The sequence below is a fragment of the Peromyscus californicus genome, unplaced genomic scaffold (genome assembly GCF_007827085.1).
Source record: "Peromyscus californicus insignis strain IS unplaced genomic scaffold, ASM782708v3 Scaffold_5__1_contigs__length_169319896, whole genome shotgun sequence".
Classification (NCBI taxonomy): Eukaryota; Metazoa; Chordata; class Mammalia; order Rodentia; family Cricetidae; genus Peromyscus; species Peromyscus californicus.
In genome coordinates, this window is record NW_026294573.1 from 80008959 (window position 1) to 80023307 (window position 14349).

The following is a 14349-nucleotide window of genomic DNA, read 5'->3' on the forward strand; positions in this document are numbered from 1 at the left end:
ACCTGCAGCTCTTCCGGAGAACATGAGTTCTGTTCTTAGCACCTAGGTAGGACAGCTCCAAAGAGATTTGAAACCCTTTTCTGGCCTCTGTGGATAATTTCACCTATGTGACCTCTCCCAGACATATACAATATACATAATTAAAAATAAAATATATCTTAAAAAAGACAAAGGTCATGGGTTGATTTGACATCGAACTTGACAATGAAGCAGCAGCAGGTGATATTTAAATTCTTGTGATATTTAAATTTTTAGAGTGGCTGCCAAGGTACAGATGCACAGATTCAACTTCAGATCACAGGTGTAACTGTGTGCATCACAGTAACTGTGTTACTGTGTGGGCTGGCTGGTGCTCCTCTTCTTGCCCATTTAAAGTTATTTCTGGATAGGAAGTGGCATTCTCCTCCAGGTGTGAAAGTGAAAACACTTACTGAAAGTATACTTAAAGTAGAAGAAATAAAGGAACAGAAATGACCTGTGGTCAGACTTTTTCTCATTGGACCATTGGCTCCCCAATATTGACACAGGGACTTATTATAAATTATGAAAGCTCAGCCGATAGCTTAGGCTTGTTTCTCACTAGACTTTATAACTTAACCCTTTTTCATTAATTTACTTTCCACCTTGTGGCTTTATTACCTCATCTCCATAGTGCTCATCCTGCTTGCTTTGCATCCCTGGCATCGCCAACTCCTTCTTCCCAGCATCTTCTCTGCCTAGAAATTCTGCCTAGCTATTGGCCATTCAGCTTTTTTTTTTTTTAAACCAATCAGAGTGACACATCTTCACAGTGTACAAAAAGATTATTCCACAACAATTATTAGCAAACTTACCTCTAAATATGTTCACTGTTAATATCTTCACATACTTGCATACATACACAAACACACATACCCACACCCACACCCACACCCACACCCACCCACCCACACACACACACACACACACACAACTTTAAAAAGTTAAACAAAACCATGTGTGTGCTCATATATGTATGTTGTTATGCATGGAAGCCAGAGGTCAACATCCTCTGTTTCTCTCCATCTTATTTTCTAAAGCAGGGTCTCTTGTTGAACTTGGAGCTTATCTATTTGGCTAGACTGGCCAGTAAACCCCAGCAATCCTCTGTCTCTACCTTCCTGGTGCTGGACTTACAGATGTGCAAAGCTGTTTCTGGTTTTTGTGTGGGTACAGGGATTGAACTCTGGTCCTCGTTCCTGTAGAGCAAGCACTTTACTAACTGAAACATCTCCCAAGCCTCTTTATTTATTTTTTTTTAAAGGAGATTGGGGTTCCCATATGTTACTCAGTGTTTTAGTTAGGGTAAGTATGCTGTGAAGAGACACCATGACCATGGCACCTATTATAAAGGAAAACATTTAATTGGGGCTGGCTTATAGGTTCAGAGGTTTAATCTATTTTTGTCATGACAGAAAGCATGGTGGCATATAGGCAGACATGGTGCTGGAGAAGGAGTTGAGAGTTCTACATCTGGATTGGCAGGCAGCAGGAGGAAAAAGCCATACTGCGCCTAGCTTGAGCATCTGAGACCTTAAAGCCAGCCCCCAGTGACACACATCCTCCAGCAAGGCCACATCTACTCCAACAAGGCCATACCTCCTAATATTGCCACTACCTATGAGCCTATGGGAGTCATCTTCGTTCAAAGTGCCACACCAAGGCTGGTCCCAAACTCCTAGGCTCAGGTGATCCTCCTGCCCTGACCCCTTGAGTATATGGGACTACAGATGTGTACTGGGCATTATATATTTCTTGTTCTAGAATCCTTTCTTTAACATTCTTGCCATGGCAGCATGGTATAGATCTACTCAGACTTTGTAATTTTCATATTGAAATAATTGTCAACTCACATGTATATTTCAGCATCTCTTTATTCAGTCTTCCAAGGTAACATCCCCCAAGTCACATAGCTAAAATTGGTCCAGGGTGTTGAATTCTTTTATAGTGAGCAAGAATAATTTGCCTAATTTTGCATTTGGCCTTTAGTTTCTGGCCATGTGTAATTGGGCCAAATATTTGCCACTTGGGCATCATTCAGGAAAAGGTAAAGAGGCCCCTAGGGAAGTTTTTCAAGGGGCCGTTTAAGGAAAATTTAACATGGAAAGTGTTTTTATGAAATGAATCGAATGTGTGCATTTGAGTTCTTTGAGGTTGGATATTTAAGGAGGTTTTGCCATCATTATTCATGCAATAATCCTGCAGAACTTCCACCACTTGGTAACTGTGAACAATAGCTATGTTTAACAATCCACTAACTGATGCCCATCTCTAGCTTCCCCTTCAAATTTAGTCTTCTTGTTTTTATTCTTGCCAGTTTATTGGTGTTAATTAGAGTCTTTACTGGTGAGGGCATGTGGTGCTGTGCCAGAGAAGAACACAGGCTGGGAATAATTTGAATTCCAGATTTAATTATGGGCAGTCTGATGATAGACTAGTCATTTAGCAGCCTTGAGCTTCAATTTACTTACGGGCACGGTTTAACTCCTTGTTGACAAGGAGCATTTGCAGTCATTGCTTGCCTTTGCTTCTTGAGTTTGTTTGAGCACCACCATCAACATTAATAACAGTTGGGTCTCATATCCCAGGCTTCTGCTTCTTTATGTTTAACTTCAAAGGAAACAAAACCAGAAGATTCCAGAAAGTTATGTTGGAACAGATGGTGTTCATTTTCATTTCACATTCTTGTGTCCTGAACTTCAGTTAGAACATGGGGCCAGATGCCTGGGCTCTGGAGAGCCTGGAACAGGCACAGCTCCTAAGACTCTAGATTAACTGTGGCTGTAGTCCACTTCCTGAACAAGTTGGTTGACCAACTGAACAGCTAAGAGGTGATCAGTGACAGGCATAGATAGATTTCCTGAATCTGGAGCCTTAACTTCAGTCTGAGTTGTGACTTTGACAACACAAGTATCATTGTTTTTTGGATCTTTAATCTTGAGCTTCATCTAATTAGAAAGACAAACTTATTAAAAAGTTTACTTTTGGCCTGTGTGATGATACATGCCTTTAACCCACTTGTGGTACAGCATTTAGGAGGCAGAGGCAGGTGGATCTTTTTAAGCTTGAGGTCAGTGTGGTCTACATAGCTTGTTCCAGGCCAGTTAGAGTTACATCATGAGACCCAGTCTCAAAAAGAAAAAGAAAAAATGAAAAAAGAAAGAAAAGGAAGTTTATTTTCTTTCTATTGGAAATATTTCATAGACTTCACAAAACCAAATTTTTAAGAAGCTAGAAAGTGTTAAAAATGTGTAATCTGAGCATGACTCAAATCATGTCACCAACTACATAGATTTTCTTCTATACATAGACTTGTATTTTTAAGTAATTTATACATTGGGCTGTGTTTTCACTGAACACTAGCTTAGATGTATCCCTGTGTTTTGATACATGATACATGCAGTTTTGGATTCCTGTACATTAGGTTGCTTGTTATCAATTACTATTGTAATTCTGTGATGATGATTCTTTTGATACTTCTCAGAGTAGATCTCAGGAAGGAATCACTGCGATGCACATAGACTTGTTTATATTGTACAAAGACACATGGTCAGTTTATAACGTCAGTTCACAGAGGGCAATGTTAATTTACATTCCTTCACATATTTCTAGGCTTCGAGTTGCTTAGCTGGTTCTTAAAGTGTTGCTAAGGAAGAGTGTCATTTCAAAACAAGCTGAATAGCACCAGATAATTCCATTTAGACAATCTTACTTCTTAACTTAGAACTTTTTTTCAATTGATTCTTTTTATTGTTGGTGGTTTAGAATATTTTGTTCATTTTTATATATTATGTAAATATTTTCTTAGGTGAATTGTCTATTAATGAAATAAAGATTCTTGATACAACTAGCACTTGAACTCTGATATTAGAATCTTTCAAAGTAGACTTTGACTATCATGCTGACCATTGACTCCTCCTTTTGTAGATAACTCTGGGTGTGAGCCATACTAACAAAGGAGAACATGGCTGGTGCTAGGACCCACCACCGCTTGTCATTTTTTCTTTGTTTTCTATTTGTTATTGATTGACTGATTGTGATACTGAAGCTTAAACCCAGGGCTTCACACATACTAGGCAAGTGCTTTAACACTGAACTACATTCCAAATCGCATTTTCTGCCCCTTTAAAGTTAATTAAATCTTCTTTTAAACCATTATGAAAGTAACATGCTCAGTTACCTTAAAACATTAGAAAATACAGAGAAACAGAAAAGTCAACTATATTCCCACTGTATTGAAGTCAGTTTTGTTAACAGTTTGTGTTTCCTCTTCTTCTTCCTCTTCTTCTTTTTTTTTTTTTTTTTAAACAACACTATGGCTTTTCCTCCCTTCCCAACAAAACCAAAAACCTAAACTTTGTCCTGTATCCTCCCAAGATGCTACTCCTTAGGCTTTGGATACTGAATGCTGCCTGTTAGGGTTTTTGTTTTTGTCTTTGGTTTCATCCTCCTTTCCTGGAAGGCAAAAACAGGTCTTCTAGGTTTGTTTGTGAAAACCAGCTCTCTTTGCCCTCCCTCTCTCCTAGGGATCTGAGGACTATGAGTCTGCCCTGGCAGAAAAGGAAGACCTGTTGGCCGAGCTGCACTCAGAAAACCTCACAAAGAGCACTGAGAACCATAGACTGCTCAGGAATGTTAAAAAGGTCACCCAGGAGTTGAGTGACCTGAAGAAGGAGAAGCTGAGACTAGAGAGGGACCTGGAGGAAGCCCACCAAGAGAGGAGCAAACACACCCGCACCATCCATGTGAGTGCCTCCTGCTTTCCTGACATGATGGGTGCTACATCAAGGCTGGGTCCTGTGATGGTTTCTGTTCACAGGAAGGTGGATATTGTGCAGAAAACTGAAGAATCTCTGAAAAATCTAAGGGTTTTTCTTATCTCCTTAGTGGAATCGACACAGCTTGACACTGCCACTCACCCCTCTCACTGTTGCCATCAAATTGACCATAGTTTGTGTCCTGCATTACTCACTTCTGCTATGCTGGGTTGTGAATTGTTTTTGGTCTCTGTGCATTTGGTCATCTGGTTGCACTTCAGTTGACTTAACTTTCTTATTTCAAAGCACTGGCTATTTTCACCTTGTAACCTATGCTTCAGCAAATGCCCCTGTGTGTAAGCATTTATCCACTGGCTGTTTCTGACAGAGGTTTAATTACTGAGTCAAAAACCACCGACATTTAAAGACTGCTTTATAGACATCAAACTGTTCTCCAGACAAATTGTGCTGGCTCCGATCTGTTTTAAGACTGCTCTGTTCAACACTGGGTATTAGCATTTAAAAATTCTTCCTAAATTTGTTATACTATTAAATTTCAATTCTATCTAAATGTAAGTACTAAGCATGCTTTAATTGAATCCCTCCTGAGTGTCACGTCTACATGCACAGCCTTGGTGCATCAGGCAGTACTGAGTCTGAGCCTGAGTGGTCATGGATTCTGTGTTATGACTCACCTCTCCAGAGTCTGGAGTGCGCCGTTATCATAGATAAGGCTTGGAGGAGAGCCCACAGGGTACCACTGGCTGTTAGCTGGGATGCCAGGATTCACAGTTGCCATACCAGTGTCAACACTGAAGAGTGAAGTACAAACGTTTGCATGTTGTAGTAAGTATTTCAACAACTGTTTAGAGAACAATAATGGAGATTTAGAGAAGAAACCATCAGCGACACTTCCACCACCTGAGTGAAGCAACTCTTTTTTCTTGTCAGCATTACTTTCAGCCTCAGTACACCTGGCCTCTCCATCCAGTCACAGGCTGATCACTGCCCATGTAGTGTTGGATCATTCACATTGCCTAGGCATCTTCCATGTTGGGTAGGACACAGAATGTCCATGGTGAACGGCATATACTCTCACTGATTGCTTTCACATGAGAACTTAATAATTTCCTCCGAGGAAATTTTGGCTATTTAAATAATGCCACAGTGAACATTTCTGAGCATGCAGACATTTTCTCACAAAACCCCTAGGATAAACTTTGAGGAGTGAGGGTATTAGGTCACACAGTGCAAACATTTTATGTTGGATAATTGTGCTTCCAGGTTGTTATGAGTCCAGAGGGGTATCCCATTGTGTGCTGCCACTAGAGATATTGCAATAGGCCAGTTTGTTGTATTCTGATAGAAGACCTGTTTCCTATATTTTGGGTGCTGATGGGAATGCCTAGTGTGGTTTCTGAAGCTTTTGCTTTTTTGTTGATTGCAGAAAAGGGAGGACACATAATGTACTGCCCCTGCTGTCTTCTCGTCAGTCCAGCCAAACGGTTAGGTTCTGAGGCTCCCAGCTTGGGACATGTGCTGTTTCTGTTGGCAGGAATGTGTATGTGTGTGTATGTACATGTATGGCATCATTGGCAGCCTCTGTAAGAATTATAGGGGGTGAGCAGGCACCCAGAGAACATAGTGCTGTTGTAAGGCTCTGGGTAGACCAGGACAACAGCTATGCTCCTAATACTTACCTGGAGTGAGCTGGCTTGGGACACACAGCTTCCTGGCATCTCTTTGTGACTGCTTTTATGCATCATTCTGTACATGTTTCTGACAGGGAGGTCTGGGCAGTTTCATTATTTTTGCTAACATATTTCAACCCATTGCCATCTCTTGGTTATAGTCTAGGAGTCTAGCTGTGCCCCTCTCAAGAGAGTGTTTTACACTGGATCATGGCAGTACAGTCTGGGGAAACATGCTGAGGTAGTTATTTTGCTTCATGGTACTAGGATAAAAACACAGGTGGAAACATAGCCATGCATATCTTATCAGCTTGTTGCTGTTAAGTAGGTTCTTTAATTATTCAAAATGCCTCCCACTCGACAGCTGCTACTGGCATTGCTTTGTATTGACAGAGACAAAACCCTAGACCTCCCAGTGGCTTCTATTTCTGCCCTCAAAAAGAGAAATCTACTCATAATTCAGCATCATTGAATACCTTGTATAAGCCCTCTCTACTCGGCATGGACATGCTTCCAGAGCAGAGATAGAAACATGCCACAGGAATACAGAGGAAAGAAGTGGCTTGCATCTTGTAGAAGGCTCCTGAGGAAAATAAGTCATCTGGTTTATGTGGTGTGAGAATAGGCAAGTACTCTACCAACTGAGCCTTGTCCCTAACCTCATGATATTTACATTTTGAGTTTGGCTTACTTTGGTTAACATAATGCTTTTTTATTCCATCTGTTTCCTTGAAAATATCACAGTTTCATTTTTCTTTAAAGCTGTATAGAATTCTACTTTGTTTATGTATTAGTTCCCTTTCTGTTGCTGTGATAAAATACCAGAATAAAAATCAACTTAGAGGAGAAATGGCTTTATTTTGATTTATGGTTCTAAAGGGATAGAGCCGATTGTTGCAGGAAAGGCATGACAGCAGTTAAGGAAACCATGGGAGCAGGAGCAGGAGGCTGACTGATCATGTTTTCCATCCATACACAGGAAGCAAAGAGAGAGAACAGGAAGTGGAACAAGACTCTAAAAACCTCAAAACCCATGCCTCATGGTGTTCCTTTAGCAAGACTCCACCTCTTAAAGGTTCCAGAACTCCCCCCCAAAGTACCACCAATTAGTGCCTCCAGCTGGGACCAAGTGATAAAATACACGAGGCATTGCTCAATCAAACCCCAACAAAATATATGCCAGGTTTTCTTTATCAATTTATTTGATGGGCATCCAGGCTGGTTCTATTTCCTGGGTTTTGTGAATGGTACAGCAATAAACATGGATGTGCAAGCATCTTTGTGGTATGTTGGCTTTGAATCCTTTGGGTGTGTACTTAAGAGGGTTGTAGCTGGGTCATATGGTTGTTCTGTTTTCAGTTTTTTGAGGAAGCACCATACTGATATTCATAGTGGCTACACAAGTTTTCATTCCCACAGCGGAGAATAAGGGTATTTCTTTCCCTGTAGCCTTGCCTGCATTTGTTTATATGTGTGTGTGTGTGTGTGTGTGTGTGTGTGTGTGTGTGTGTGTGTGTATTTGATGATAGCCATTAGACTAGGGTGTGATGAGTTCTCAGAGCAGTTTTAATTTACATTTCTCTGAGGGCTAAGAACATTGACCACTTTTTCATGTATTTACTGACCATTATATTTCTTTTGAGAACCTTTTGATTGATGATTGAGTTTTGGTACTTAGTTTTTTCAGTTCTTGGTGCCCTAGATGTTGTTCTAGGGCTGGTCTTGTACAGTCAAGCCTTAACCGTGAGGACACTGAAATCCAGTGTTAGATCTCTCCTGCACATGCTCAAGTTTTGCTGTGTTCAATAGGCAGGAAAAGGTATTGGAAAGGACAATATTAAAGTCCAGGCCTTTTTCTCTGTCAACATTCAGTTCAGTTTTCAAATCCTTTTTGATAATGGAAACTGGTGTCAGGAGTGATGGCAACAAGCAGGCATGATCCCTAGCTGTAGAGTGTACCTGCAGCTTTTAAAGCAGCTGGCCGGCCTCGTCATATGTGACACAACCACATGTTTGGGCCCAGAGACTGATACTCTCTTTACAGATTAACCAAGCCTCAAAATTTAGGTGGCATGGATCTTGTCTCTAATTTCAGAACTTTGCCTAAGATACTATATTGTAGTGCTGGCAAATCAGCAGTAGGTAGGAATATGGTGCATTGGGCAGAAAGGAAGATTTTTATATTCTCTGCTTTCTATAGACCAGAATAATGTGTTCTCAAGAAGCCAGCCTGCTGTGTTCTGGTTATTTGAAGCTTTAAAAAGTAATTTTTTCCCTCTGTATTTCTCAAACACATCTGTTAGATTTTATAAAGTGATACAATTAAATGAGCTTAGGAATAAAGGTAAAGGCATCAGGCTGTCAAAGGAAAAGATGGCAAGGGCTTTAGAACCATAGCAAATATGGTAAGCATGTTGTGGTGTCCTTTGTGGGGCTGAAGAGGAGGACTTAATGTTTGGCTGGCAGTTCCTAGTAGCAAGAGCAAAAAGGGAATTCGTGTACAAGGTCTCCAGTGTTTGGGAGATGAACATTTTAAGATAAAAGACTAGCTTCAGCTGACACTGGTGCCCAAGGGAAGAATTGTGTCTGGTGGGTTTTTTTTATAAAGAGAACGGAACAGTTACAGAGTCTTGAACAATAGTCCATTCAGTCAAAGCAGACCTGTTCAAGCAAGATCGATGCTGTTCAAGCCAGTAAGCTTGTAAGTATTGAGGTTTTCAGTTCCTGGGACTGGGTCTAGCTGTTTCTCATTGTTCTGTTCTCTTGGACAAGAACTTAAAAACCAGTTGGAAATACTCCAGCCTTGTTTTTAGAAGAGCCCCAACTTAAAGTCCACACAAAGGACCTATAACAAACAGACTTAGTTTGTGTGACATTCTCTGAATCCTGATAGTAAGCCAACTAGCTCTCTCTCAGATGTGATCGAACCATGCCATGCTTTGCCCATGCCAGGAGCATTCATTTCCTGGCTCATTGTGTATGGGGAGACAATGCCTTTGCTGGGAGCAGTTTGGATTAGAGACCAGTGGACTTGCTGTGCCTGACTGTGCAAGCACATGAGAACTTGGCCCATGAGGGTCAGCTGTCATGTTGGCTTTAATTGACTTGATTGCAGACCATGTGCCAGTTGACTTAGCACATGCTATAATTTGTAGTTTTGTTTATTCCTCACACATTTATTGAGGGCTTGCAATGTGCAGGCACTGTTGTTAGGCTTTGGTGAATACCAGCTTTAATTTTACTGTAGGGATCTTACAATGAAAGAGGCCAAAAATTGAGGCCAGCAGACAGTTCTTCTGTATCTTGTTATATGCCACATTGACACCAGAGGGACCCGAATCCCTTGAATCAAATTCAGAATACATTTATAAGGGAGCAGAAACAAGTATTCTCAGTTCAGCATCCTGACTATGACCTCTGTAGGCCTTGACAAGGAGGTGACGTGGACCCTCATGTGTTTTTCCCTCTGACTTAGATGCCCTGTTTGGCCCAGAGACTTAATATTCAGAGACTTAATATTTCTCTCTCTCTCTCTCTCTCTCTCTCTCTCTCTCTCTCTCTCTCTCTCACACACACACACACACACACACACACACACACACACACACACATGGGTGGGGGAGAAAATGTGTGTGTGTGTGGTGAAGCATGTGAGAGAGCTTTACTTCAGATTTCATGTCTGGCTCCCGCTCTCAATTTTACTCCGAGCTGGTGAGGACAAGAGCAAGTCGGCTTCTTTTGTGTCGTGGCCTGTGTTGGGCTGTGGTTGAGCTGTGGTCCCCAGACTGTCTAACAGTGCTTGCATCTGTCACGGGACCTGTCATCCGCTGCCCTGACAAGTGTGTGCTTCAGTACCTGGGCACTTAGCTCTGTTGAATGCATTTGCTGGCTATAGGCCAAAACTCTAATTAAAGTTCTTACTATCACCAAGCTGGCCCAATCCTGTGTGCTCTGTGAGGAATAGATTTAATTTTAGGGTAGTTCAGCCTGAACCCCTCTAAATCTCATCGTACTCATTGATGGATAGCCCCAAATAAAATTGGGATGGCATAGAGCCTCAGTCAATACATGACATTAGACAATAGTGTCTCAGGCTGATAGGTTAGGCTTAGGACCATAGATCCCAGAAGGGATGTTTTTACCAAGCTCAAAAATTTCCCTTTGCTTTTTTTCCTTTTTTGAATGAGATGTGAAATGTTTTGAATCAATGTCCTTGTAGCATAATGTGCAGTTTAAATGAGCTACATAGGACGTTGAGTCCTTGCAAATCCCAGTTTCTGGACTGGTCGGATGGCTCAAAGGGCAAAAAAGCTTTCTGTACAAGCCTGACATCCTGAGTTCTACCCCAGAACCCACATAAAAGTGGAAGGAGAGAAATGACTCTTACAATTCTCCTTTAGCCTCCACATACCTGCTGCAGCACCACACACACATACATATGCAGACGCATGCACGCATGCAGGCGCACACACTCACAATAATTATAAATAAAATAAATTTAAAGTCCCTTATTTTTCTAAGACAATGATTGAGTCACTGGACTGAGTCCTGTTCCAACACTTATCACCTGTTGGGTGTGAACCATGGTGTCCATTTCTTACCTGCAGGGTTCATGTGGATTGGATATAGCTCCTTCCATGATGTCTAGTATATCTTGGTGGTTACTAAGTAGAGAAATGGAGCAGTTTTAGCACATGTCTTTGCAGAAGTATTCACCAGCACTGGGTTTGGGTTGGAGCCAACTACTTACCTTTTCTAAACAAATTCTCCTCCTTCTAAAATGATATGAATCCTATGTATTTTAGCATTAAAGAAATGAGTAATGAAATGTAATTTGTGAGAATGACAGACCACTGTCTACTGGAGTCCTCTGGACAGTGCTAAGTGTGGTTTATGCCTTCCCAGTCAACCAAGCTGCACATTCGAATCTTCCTTGATTAACAATAACTTCTACTCTGAGGAGCATGCTTGTCTTTTCCTTTCCAGCTGACTGATGCCTTGGAGAAAGGGGTCACAATGCTCTTGGGTAGAGAGGCTTGGGCATCCTAGTAGCTCTTGCCTAAGGCTACTATAAAAGCTGCTTTAAAAGGCTGACCTCTTTGTTTCCTGATGGCATAGCTGTGGTCTCCATGAGTGAGCAACAGGGAGATCTTGTTACCACTGCTTATTTTGTCACTCTGCTAAGCTCTGTTCTGGGTGCAGTAGGAGAGTCAAGTCAGGCACCCTCTCAGAAGGCATCTCCTGGAGAACTGTGATGGAAATGCAGACAGAGCTGAGCAAAGTAAAGTACGCATAGAGTTGATAGCAGGTAGACCAGATGCTCCCAAAGGAGCAGAGCAGCTGTGCTGGGGGAAGCAGGGTAGATTGTGGCCTCGACTTGAAGAAATCATAGTTCTTGGTGTAGGGGTGGGAAAGGTAGAAATGCCTTCCTGGTAGAGGGAAGATAAGATGACGGCTACAGTGTGGGGGTGGCAATGAACCTGGCATCTGGGAAGCCCGAGCGGGGCTGGAGGAGGGGCAAGTTTGTTCCCTAGGTGTGGTTTAGGGAGGTGTGGGTGTCCTGTCTGCTGGCCCAGTCATGCTCTAATGTCTACTCAGCTTAAGTCCCAGCTTCTTTGTCCATTCTCCAGGGAGGTCTTAGTCATTCATCCATCCATCCATCCTTCCATTCGTTCATTTATTTTTAAAAGACAAGTGTCTTATATAGCCCCAGTGGACCTTGAACTCACCATGTAGACAAAAATGACCCAGAATATCTGACCTACCTGCTTTCACTTCCCATATGCTAGAATTTTATGTGTACCATCTGTGCAGGACTGTCTCATTCCAACAACTTCTATTTTTTTTTCATTGTAAGATTCTTTTTTATTTCATGTTTATGGATGTTTTGCATACATGTGTACCATGGGCATGCTTGGTGCCCACAGAGGCCAGAAGAGGGTATTGAATTCCCTTTAACTGGAGTTACAGATAGTTACAAAGTGCTCTTTGGGTGCTGGGATTTGAACCTGGGTCTTCTGGAAGAGCAGACACTCTTAATTGCTAAGCCATCTTTTCAGCCCCTATTATTATTTTAAAATTATGCATATGTGTGCATGCCATGCTTGTGAGTATCTATGGAGGTCAGAAGAGGGTGTTGGATCTCCTGGAATTGTACTTACAGGTGGCTGGCAGCCTCCTCATGTTACTGTTAGGAACTGAACTCAGGTCCTCTGGAAGACCAGTGAGAGTTCTTAGCCACTGAGCTACTTCTGCGGCCTTCCTTCCCTTGGTCTTTTATTGTTATCATTATAAGTTTGTTGTTTAAATGAACTGGTGTAGAAAGAAGACATAGAAGTGGCAGCCCCTTGAAGTGCTGTGGGATAGGAGACCCAGTACCACACCTCACTCCTCCCTAGACTGTTTCCAGAAGGCTCAGTGAGGCTCTGTGGTACCCAACTTACAACTACATCTCATGCTGATTCTGGAAATTGTCCTTGTGCCACTGAATGCTTATACCTCATTAAGATTTTGAAGAAATTGCTTTTGTATATTTAAAAGTAACCACCGAGCACTTTGACAAGCTTGCTCACAGCAAAACCTGATAAGGTTGAAATTTGATGGATGAGAACCTTCTCATTCTCCATCTGGCAAGAGATAAAACAGACTTGCTGGATGGAGAAGTATGAGGGCCTGGCTTTTCATTTCTAATGCGATGTTAAGATTTGAGGGATATTTTAGTTTTCAAATAATCCACTTTTAAAACCCAACCCACCTGCTCTGAGAGAGTTCTGATATGCAAAGGCAGCTCTCAGCTCAGTGTTGGCCCGGAGTGCACCTACAAATCTAAAGGGAAAATTACCCATTAGTGCAGAAATTCAGAGTGCCAGGAGACAGCATCCTGCAAATCTTGGATGCAGTATTCACTGGGGAGCTCGGTGGAACCTGTGTAGGATTCAGGTTTCCAAACTTTCACTAAATCCTGTGCTCATAGCAAATAAAGCAGCTGCACCCTGGGGGCACTGAAGATTCCTTACAATGGTGTTTTTTGTTTTTTGTTTTTTTGTTTTTGTCAGTTTGTGGGGATGCTCAGGAACATATAGTTACATGATTCCTGTAGTCAGCCAAGGTTGGGCTTCTTGGGCTTAGTCTGAAAAACCAGTGCTGTGAGCCAAGTGTGGTAGTGCACATCAACAACCCCTGGGCTTGGAGAGGCAGGAAAATCAGGAGTTCAGGGTCATCCTTAGCTTCATAGTGAGTTTGAGGCTAGCCTGGGATCCATGAGACCCTGTTTCAGCAAACCCAAACAACTCATTAGTGTTGTGAAAAAAATAACAATAGACTGGCTTTCATTAATATTGCTTGCTTCACTTATTAGCAGATACTAATTGTAGACATTCATGGGATTCACCAAGACATTCCCATATATGTATACATTATGTATGTATCATGTCTATGTATCCTTCTATCATCATGTTCTCTCTAGCTTCCCACTTTCCTTCCTGTTACTGAGGAATCCCTATTTTCAGTTTGTTTGTTTCTATGCATGGAGCGAACATACAATGATTTTCTTTCTCTGTGGGGCTTGTTTTGCATGATGTGATATCCTACAATTCCATGACAGGCTTGTATTCTTTATGGTAGAATAGTCCTCCACTGTGTGTGTGTGTGTGTGTGTGTGTGTGTGTGTGTGTGTGTGTGTAATTTTTTTTTTATGTGCTCATCTTGTGATGGGCATTTAGGCCGATTCCATATCTTAGCTGTTGTGAGAAGTGACCTAATAAACCTAGGCTGGAAGATGAAGGAAGCACAGCTTATAATAAGCATTGGAGAAACCAGAATAGTCAATCATACAGATCTGTTTTCTTCAATGGAAGGAAATAATGATGCTTAGTCACTTGGAA

At 41.7% G+C, this 14349-nt stretch overlaps 1 protein-coding gene across 7 annotated transcripts in view; it reads left to right on the forward strand.

Annotated features, from left to right (window-relative positions):
* Positions 1 to 14349, forward strand: part of Cdk5rap2 (CDK5 regulatory subunit associated protein 2) — a 191474-nt gene that overhangs the window by 60798 nt on the left and 116327 nt on the right. For all 7 annotated transcript variants that reach the window (XM_052716613.1, XM_052716615.1, XM_052716614.1 and 4 more), the window contains one exon: positions 4545 to 4763. In XM_052716613.1, the coding sequence (XP_052572573.1) occupies positions 4545 to 4763 (219 nt within the window). The remainder of the gene's footprint in view (positions 1 to 4544; positions 4764 to 14349) is intronic.